General features: G+C 55.2%; 1 protein-coding gene across 1 annotated transcript in view; it reads right to left on the bottom strand.

The window, feature by feature from the left end:
• Positions 1 to 8,606, bottom strand: part of LOC104525163 (A disintegrin and metalloproteinase with thrombospondin motifs 15) — a gene marked incomplete at its 5' end in the record, with an annotated part of 8,941 nt that extends 335 nt beyond the window's left edge. Inside the window, 8 exons of the mRNA XM_010168239.1 lie at positions 2 to 505; positions 943 to 1,118; positions 1,732 to 1,901; positions 2,012 to 2,189; positions 2,548 to 2,831; positions 3,225 to 3,392; positions 3,933 to 4,065; positions 8,385 to 8,606. Coding sequence (XP_010166541.1) covers positions 2 to 505; positions 943 to 1,118; positions 1,732 to 1,901; positions 2,012 to 2,189; positions 2,548 to 2,831; positions 3,225 to 3,392; positions 3,933 to 4,065; positions 8,385 to 8,606 — 1,835 coding nt within the window. The remainder of the gene's footprint in view (position 1; positions 506 to 942; positions 1,119 to 1,731; positions 1,902 to 2,011; positions 2,190 to 2,547; positions 2,832 to 3,224; positions 3,393 to 3,932; positions 4,066 to 8,384) is intronic.
• Positions 8,607 to 8,611: the final 5 nt, after the last annotated feature.

The raw sequence follows: 8,611 nt of genomic DNA, 5'->3' as shown, positions 1-8,611 counted from the left end.
CCCATCGCCGCAGGTGACGGAACAAGCCTCCCAGCCACCCGCCGCCCACTTGTAGGAGGGACGCTTGTAGGTTGGTCTCCCACTATCCAAACGGTTGGACAGGCTGAGGACACTGTTGTTGAGGTCCGTTGGGGTCTTGGCCTCCTTTTTGTAGGAGGATTTGTCCTCCTTATTCTCCTTGGGGAGGTAGAAGGAATAACGTACCCGAGGAGGGGTCATCTTCCCCACGGAGAGTACCTCCAAAGTCAAAGGTTCTTGGATGGGCTTGAAGGCTTGGAGGCTCTCTACGGCAGTGCTGGTGCCGCTGTACCGCAGGACACTGCCCTTCACCATCAGGTCCCTCTCCACCGCTGAGACAATGAAGTGGCCATTCAGCAGGTACTTGCCCTGCCCGTTCTTCAGCGCCAGATAGTTGTCATCACTGATCAGCCCTTTGTAACCCCGCTGCCTGATGTCGATGTTGGAGGCACCCGCAGGGATGACCACCACGAAGTTGTAGCCATGCCTGGAAGAGAAGAGCAAGTAGGACAGGCCATCAGGCAGGGGGACATCCCGAGGTGGCCTCAGCCCAAAGGTCTGCAGCTACAGCCCTGAGATCTTCCCACCACTACAGTTATCTCCTCCTTCCCATGGAGATCACTTTGAATCTCCTCCCTGCACTGAGTTTCATCTCAGCTGAGGTCACCCAGATCTTGGAAGATGCTTCAGCTCCTCTTCCTCAACGCTATGGATGTACTGGAGATAAGTCCATCAAAAGAAGTTGACAGCATGTTAAATGTGTCCTGCTTCTCCTTCAGAGAAGGAGGACACATCATCTTCTCCACACCAGAAGAGTGTGCTTGGGATGGACTTAGCCCCCATCATCATCTCCATGACCTTGCATCCACCCCAAAAAGCAGAGCTGGGAGAGGGAGGGAGCATGTGTGGTCCCTTAACACTTACATGGGTTTGGTGAACAAGCCTGAGACCTTCTTGCAGCTCTTGTTGTCTCCTCCACAGACGCTGCATTTGTCAAACTTCTTCTTGGAGCCCAGCTTCCCATCACAGCCCGCTTTGATGCATTTACCCTGGACACAGACCGAAGTGGAGTCTGGGGAGCAAGGGGTGCCGTCCACAACCTGCATGAGGGTGAGCAAAACAACCTGCTGCATTTCCCTGTGCTGCTCCACAAACCCCCTGAGCTGCAGCAATCCAACCTGGAGCTACCCAAACCCATCCAAAAGTTCCTGAGGAGATGCTAGCTGGCACTGTGTCACCCTTTGCTCATCCTCTGCTTTGCATTTGGGGTTTTTAGGGTCTCTGAGAAGAGCTGTGTGGGACTGTACATCTTTTCTTCTCCATCTATGTTGTCCTTCTGTTGAATTGGTGGAAAAGGGAACAGGGGACATAGCTAACATCATCCTGCTCAGTCCCACACCTGGCCACTTGCCCTGTCCAGCACGTGCATTGCTTCCCCAGCATCCTAATTCTCATCCTCTAGTTCAGGACTATGGGCTTATCCCAGAGACACCTTTAGAAACCCAAAGGAAGACCATCCATGGACCAACTCCAAACCTGCAATAAAGAAGTGGACATGGATAGGCCGATTCATACCAGCCTGGTGGATTCTTCTCCTATTCTACAACCTCATCTAACTGAGGTTGCCCACCAGACAAGGAAAATACATTTGTTTCCAGACACGCTGGAGTCACCCTACAGCCCAGATGCTGATCTTGGGGATCTCTCACCAACCTTGGGTGCCAACACGTAGAAGTAGCCGGTGCCGTTAGCCCGGCAGATGAGTTTGCATTTATCTCGGGGTGAGACACCGGAGTATTTCGGGACCCAGGAGACGGAGGCGGTGCTGTGGCTGTAGCCGTTGAAAGCCTCACACTGCTCCTCACGGAAGCTCTTCCCGGGCACTGGAAGAAACAAAGGTGTGTATGGGATTTGGGACCAGCTTGGACCTCCAGAGCTGGTTTCATGGGGTTGTTATAGGTTGTGCACACAACCATGAGCTCCAACCTCTTACCTGCAGCAGGGCAGGGCTCCAGGTTGCAGGAGCGGTACTTGACGCGGACACCCTCACAGTAGGAACCTCCGTTGGCAGGCACGGGGTCAGAGCACTCCCGCTTGGCCAACTGCACCCCACCACCACACGTCCTCGAGCACTGTCCGTAGGGTGCCCACTTTGCCCAGCCACCGTCCACCTGCAGGGATAGGGTGGGATGAGATGCTGCATCCCCTTCACCACCAGCACCAACCCAAGATGGGACTCTCCAAACTTGGAGCCATCCCTTCACAAGCAAAACATCTCCCAGACTTGCCCAAGTCTGGATGCAGCAGAGCAGGAGCATCCTTCATAGAAGCATTTTGGTTGGAAAAGCCCTTCAAGTTCATCGAGTACAACTTGTGGAATATCCAACACCCAAGGAACCTCCATCTCTCATCACATCAATGCTGTCCCCAAGACCAGGAGGGTGGGGGATCTTCTCAGACAGCACCCATGCAATAACTCAAGGTGACCCCACGGGATGTTTTTGGGGCTCACATGGCGCAGGTACTCACCTTGTACTTACTGATGTTGTGCCTCTCAACACAGGCACCCTTCAGACAGAAGCGTCCTTCACCGCAGCCGGTGCCGTCCGCCCAAGGGAAGTGCCGGGTCTGGCAGACGATCTGCCCGCGCGCTTTGCCGGTGCACCAGAGCTTGGCACAGTACTGCATGTAGGGGCAGGGCTTGGAGCCCACCCCAAAAGCCAGCTCACACTGCTGGTTCAGGCTGTAGCTCATCCCTGGTAGGTCTTCAGGCAGTGGGATGGGTTTGGTAGGTTGGTCCAGCAAGCAATCTCCTGCAGGAGTGAGGATAGGGGAAGGTCTGCCAGGTCCTCAGGGGGTTGTAGGGACCAGTGTGGGGAGGGAGAGCATCTCTGGGATCCAAAGCTATCCCAGCTACATTGGTGTTACCCCAGGGATGCCCTCGAGGTCAACCCAAGTGACTCCATCCCTTGGTGATGCTGGGTAGAGCATTACTGGGCAGACGTCACTGCTGGGGGCACCAAGGAAGCCCAGCCAGTGCAGAAACATCACCAAACTCCTCATTTCCTTCTAATTTAGTTTGTAGAGGCAGGAGAAGAATTGCTCTACAGCCCACCAGCCTCTCCTGGTGACCAGCCCCAGGGATGGATCCTGTTCCTACAGGGCAGGGACAGAGGTAAGAGGGTGAGGGGCATGGGAGGGCTCACCATGGCCACTGTCGAGGAAGTCAGTGATGATGGCAGCACTGCAGGCTGACCAGGGGTTGGCACGGTCGATCTGGATCAGGGTGGGGGACATCATGTGGTTGGTCTTCAGCCGACCAAAGACCTCCTCACAGGCTTTCACGTTGTCATGGGGCATGTTGAAGACGTGGCCTGGGGTGGGAAAAAAACAGGGTGTGGCATGAATAACCCTGCTTGGCACATAGAGTAGGGCACCCACAGCTTCTTACAATGGGGGAAACTGAGGCACGAAGCGAGGCAGATCCTTCCAAGGATTGCAAAGGCTGTGGACAGCCCAGGAGATACCTGAGGAAGGATGATGCTTGTGCTTGGTCATCAGTGGAAAGGAAGGACAAAGGAAATTGCAAAGAGAAGGAGATTCAACTCTCACCCCCCGTCCCTCCTCCTCCCACTGAGTGTCTCCAGAGGTAGGTGTGTCCTCCACCTGTTATTTCAGGACTCCCAAATCCTGGAAACCCACTGAGATAGCAACCACAACAGCAAAGCCTTTTGCTTTCTCTGCAGCTCTTTCCCACCCAGCTCAGGGGGGTTTCACACCCTGGGGTGGAGTTTCCTTTGTGACCAGATGCCGGTTATTGTCTGATCTTCCGGAGGATGAACCCAGGGTTATTTGGATCCTCACCAGCTCCTGACAATTCCTCCTGGGAGGATGGGGACAGCGGGGAGCCTTACCCAGCTCGTGGGCAGTGGTGAAAGCTGATGGCAGCCCATCGTCCTCGATGACTGAGCAGCTGCGCTTGGGGTCACACATGGTGCCCACATCTGCCATCCCCAACGTGTCACAGGTGGTGGCACCACACAGGTCCTGTGAGGAATGGAGATAAGGGGTTAGTCCCAGGGCTAGCATGGGCATCACAGCTCCCCATTCCCACCCCATCCCTGGTGTCCCATGGGAGCTGAACCCAAGGATGGTGACCACACCAGGCAGTGGAGGCAGGAGACCTCACCCTGACCTGGACCAGGCTGCAATGATGTGTTTATATTTCACCCTGGCACCAGGGATGGTTTTTTTGTGCGTAGCATCCTCTAGCAACAGCCTTTCCCACCCCAACAGCTCCTCCAGCCAGGGTGGACCTGGTTTTGGCGCAGAGGAGTCAGCTTGTCTCCGTCCTACAGCACAAGCTCAAGGACAGGATCTAGGCGGGTGGATGGGAAGGCACCTGCCCTTGGGTCACAGCTGAGTCGTTTCTCAACCTCATTTCTCAACATTTTTCCTAAGAACAAGAAGCCCTTGGACTGGGTCCAGAGGTTCCCAAGGCTAAGGGAAGTGTTCCTGTCTCTTCAAAACACTTGTCCCTTGAGGAACAACCAAGCCCAGATGATTGAAGGAGGAACCAGCCCAGCCTTCCAGCCCCAACACAAGGACTGCTGGACCTCACGTCGATGCAGACAGGACACAGAGGATTGGAAAGGTCCCATTTTAGGTGGATCTACCCTTCTTTGAGATCCAAAGCTGCTTGTGCAAACGTGAAGTCGCTGGTTGAAGAGGCACCATCGCTGCAGCTTGGCAATACCTTTGTCCTCAGATGTCCCCTTCCCTTACTGGGGTCTCTTGGTGGCTTGGGAGGGGTGAAGCTTCATCCTCATCTTTGGTGTTATCCCAAACGGGCTGGGAGACCACGTAGGGAGCAGCTTTCCACATGAAAAAGGACTGGCAGGGCGCTCCCGTGCTATAAATAACCGTGATTCACGCTCGGCGCTCGCCCGGCCAAAGCTCCTGGGTCGCTCCAAACCTCGGCTGAGGGGCTCTGCCAACATTTCCAGCGTGGTTTCCAAGCTGAAGGCATGCGTGCACAGGCAGGTTCAGCCGTGGGTAAATAACAGTCCCGATGACTTCAGAGAACCCCAGCCAGGGCTGAGATGGCTTTAACAGGAGATCTGTGGCTACAAAGTCTGGAGGTACAGACGAGACCATGATCTCTGGAGAGGAGAAGTGGAGAAATGCCCAGGTCTGGGCTGGCTGGTGGAAAACCCCATCATCTACATCATAGAGCTCTCTGCTCTACAACAGTCTTCATCATCAGCCAGGACCCTGCTGCATCCTTGATCCAACCCAACATTGACGCTGCTAGGGACAAGCAGGTGACAACCCCCCATCCCTGGTGGCAAGGCCACCACTGGTGAGTGTGGGGGTGACTAAATGGGACTGGTGAGTGTGGGGGTGACTAAATGGGGCTGACAAGCCTGGACACGGGGTCCTCTGTCCCAAAATGCCACCAAGAGCCAGCGCCATGGCCACGCTGAGCTAACCCAGAGATGCAGGTTGCCCAAACCCCCCTCCCCGTGCTCTCCTCCTTGGCAGTCCCAGCTCTGAGGGTTCAGGGGAGCAGGGAGGGGACACTTATGGCATCATGGGGAAGAGGTGACGGCTCGCAGCTCCCCGCTGGCTGCTCTTTGAAGAGTTACTGTTTCCTCGCTGGCTCAGGGAGCTTTTGGCTCCTGGCCCAACACCTGCGCTGACACACTGACCCACTTCTTGCTGACACACACACACGAGCAGCTCTTTAAGGGGTTTCCCTCCCACCCCAGACACAGTCTGCTTGGAAAGGTTGAGGGCCATCTCCAGGGACCTGACCCCCCCAAAAAAAACATCTCCTTCAGCTTTGCCAAGAGTCCAGCCTGCTCAGGAAGGGGAGGCAACGCAAGCAGCCGTGCAAGGATGGAGCTACCAAGGGGAGGAGAGAGAAATGCAAGAGGTCTAAGGTGGGAAAGCGGCATGCAAAGGGCCGGCTCTGTCTTTGCATGGTGTGCTCACCATCACTGATGTGTCAGCCCAAATACAGGGAGGACACCTTGTCCCTCGCACCACATCAAGGAGCTGCAAGCAACCTGCTTGATGCACCATAAGGGCTCTCCTGCCAGCCTGACCTTCATCCGTGGGCACTCCTTCATCCCCTTGTGAACTTCTCGAGATGTTCTGCAGGTCAGTTGGGGAGGATCCTCATGGTTATTGCATCAATTTACCTACTCAGAGGCCAGGTCATATGCACTCTCCCAACCTTGGAGACTTCCCAGATATGTCCAAAGTAACCCTGAAGAGCTGAGCCTTGAGTTTCCAGATTCCTCCATGACATCTGCTGCACACTAGGCTACAGCCAGATGTTCCTTGGTGGGATATCCCTTCGGTTTTACAGCAGGCCAAAAATGTTCAGCAAACCTTTACTAGTGGGATGTCAAGGTTTAGGGTGGGTGAGAGGCTTGGACAAGACCTTTACCGTGGTGTGTGACACCATTTCCAAGAAGCAGGAGTGTGGCTGAAAGTTGGATGCTCTGCAGGACCCTTCAACGAGCACCAACTCAGGTAGGAAGATGAAGATCCCATGGTTGTGGTTGCAGGCAGATCTACACCCACTGACTGAGCAGAACCAAGCTCCCCAAAGGCAAATCCACAATCCAGCCACGACTGATGTCAGGAGGAAGCAAAGCCGAGTGGGAGAGGACAGCCCCATTCACCAGCAACTCGTTGACACAACTGGAAACTGCCTGTCAATCGGGCTTGAGATGAAATTTAAGTCGGGGGCTTGTGTAACAGCTTTTTGGCAAGGAGATAAGCTCGGGGGTGTCAGGGGACCACAGATGGATGCACTCAAGGAAGGCAGATGTCTCCTCCTCGATAGGGGCTTGCTTGGGGATTTCAGGAATGGTTTAGCAATGTGTAAAAAATAAAATTAAATAAAATAAAATGCAGCCCAGCCGTGATCTGCAACTTTCAAATCTCTGGGACTGAATCCATCCCACGTGCAGCTCCGGTGACCTCAGCGGGTTTCCACCAGAGCTGGAGCAGAGGTTTCCTCCTCTTTACAGCCACCCAGCACAGGCAGGAGCTGCTCCAGCAGGCTGGAGTTTACAGCTGGATGGATGGAGGACAGGGTGGAGGGGACTAGGAGAACAGGCAAGACATGGTCTCACACGTCCTGCACAACATTGTTCTTGTTCTGGGCCATCATCAGCCAGCGCTGACCCCAGGATAAGGGCAGCTGAACTGAGCTGGACGTTATATCCTTCCCACCCACAAGTACTTGACCTGGAAAGACATTTTGGGAATGATGTCCCTGCTGTTGAGGGGAGTTCCTGACCCATCCCTAATCCAAAAACATCTGGGCAGGGATGGGGGAAGGAGGAAACGTGGGCTGCTCTTGCTGGCAAAGCCTGCTGTGACCAGGGTGAAGCATGACCATCCCCTTCAAGCTGGGCTCATCCTTCTCGCCCCCCCTAATTAGCAATTTGGGGTGCAGGCTGTGACACCCTATGGTCAACGTTGAGACAGGACCATGGGGAAGAGGAGAAGCATTTGGGGGGAGGCTGTGGGAGCTGTGTCACCTCTTTGGTGTCACCCAGTTTATCAAGGTGGGGGGATGTAGAGCTCATCCTGGTGCAGCAATCACCCAGCACAGCCAAAGGTGAGGAAAAACCAGCTCAGTAAAGCCCTTCTCCCACCACAGGGATGTGACCAGCTCACAGCAGTGGTGGGTGAGATGCTGGTTTCCCCCCCTTCAAGGGCTGCAAGCTCTGGCTGTATCACTGGTGCTTCTCTTCCAGCCCTGAACTGGGTCCACGTGGAGCAGCCAGCGCTTGGAGGAGAGGTCCAGGTTCTCAGGAGGACCATGAGTCAGAGGAAGCGAGAAGAGGATTTTTCTTGGCAGGTGGTACCATGAGCTGTTCCCAGATGGGGAGGGGGAAGCGGGGCCACACTCCTCCTCTTTTGGGCCCGGCCCCTGTGTTTTGGGGTGTTGGCCACTATGCACCGGAGCCACCAGGCACTGGCTGCTGAGGTTCCTGCCAACAGGCAGGAGATGGAGTAGCAGGTTTCTACCCATGGGGACAACCTGCCTTTGCACATCTCTTGGCCTCGCTCACCCCCTGGCAGGGCTTTCTCTGGGCTGCTGGCCAAAACCTGCCCCAAGGACAACAAAAGCTGGCTCCAGCAAGCTTGTTCCACACCTCTACTGCCCCCGCCCCAGTATCTGAGGGTGGAGGGTCCCTTGGGAAAGGGCGATAGGACACAAGTCCAACCTCCCACAGCATGCACCAGAGGTGGGGCACAGGTGGCAGGAGGCCTAGCATGGTGCAGGTCTACTCAAAACTGGGGGTAGCCCCTCTGGGTCATCCCCCCCCTGAACCCACCTGCTTGGTGAAGAGGATGGCGGTGTCCCAGTACTCGGGGTGCTTGTCGCTGACCTTGTTCCACTTCTTCTGCCAGGCACAAAAGTTACGGAGGGTGAGGGCGGCATTGCCAGTGACCTTGGGTCCTTTGTCATCTTGTCCGATGAGGAGGAACTTGACCACGGAGATCTGGATGGGGTTACGGATGCTGGGATGCTTGTAGAGCCGAGCAGCAGTGGCCATCAGGG

Source organism: Antrostomus carolinensis, unplaced genomic scaffold, assembly GCF_000700745.2.
Source record: "Antrostomus carolinensis isolate BGI_N321 unplaced genomic scaffold, ASM70074v2 scaffold34625, whole genome shotgun sequence".
Classification (NCBI taxonomy): domain Eukaryota; kingdom Metazoa; phylum Chordata; class Aves; order Caprimulgiformes; family Caprimulgidae; genus Antrostomus; species Antrostomus carolinensis.
Note: the sequence above shows the minus strand (reverse complement) of the source record. Positions and strands in the feature narration are given on the sequence as shown.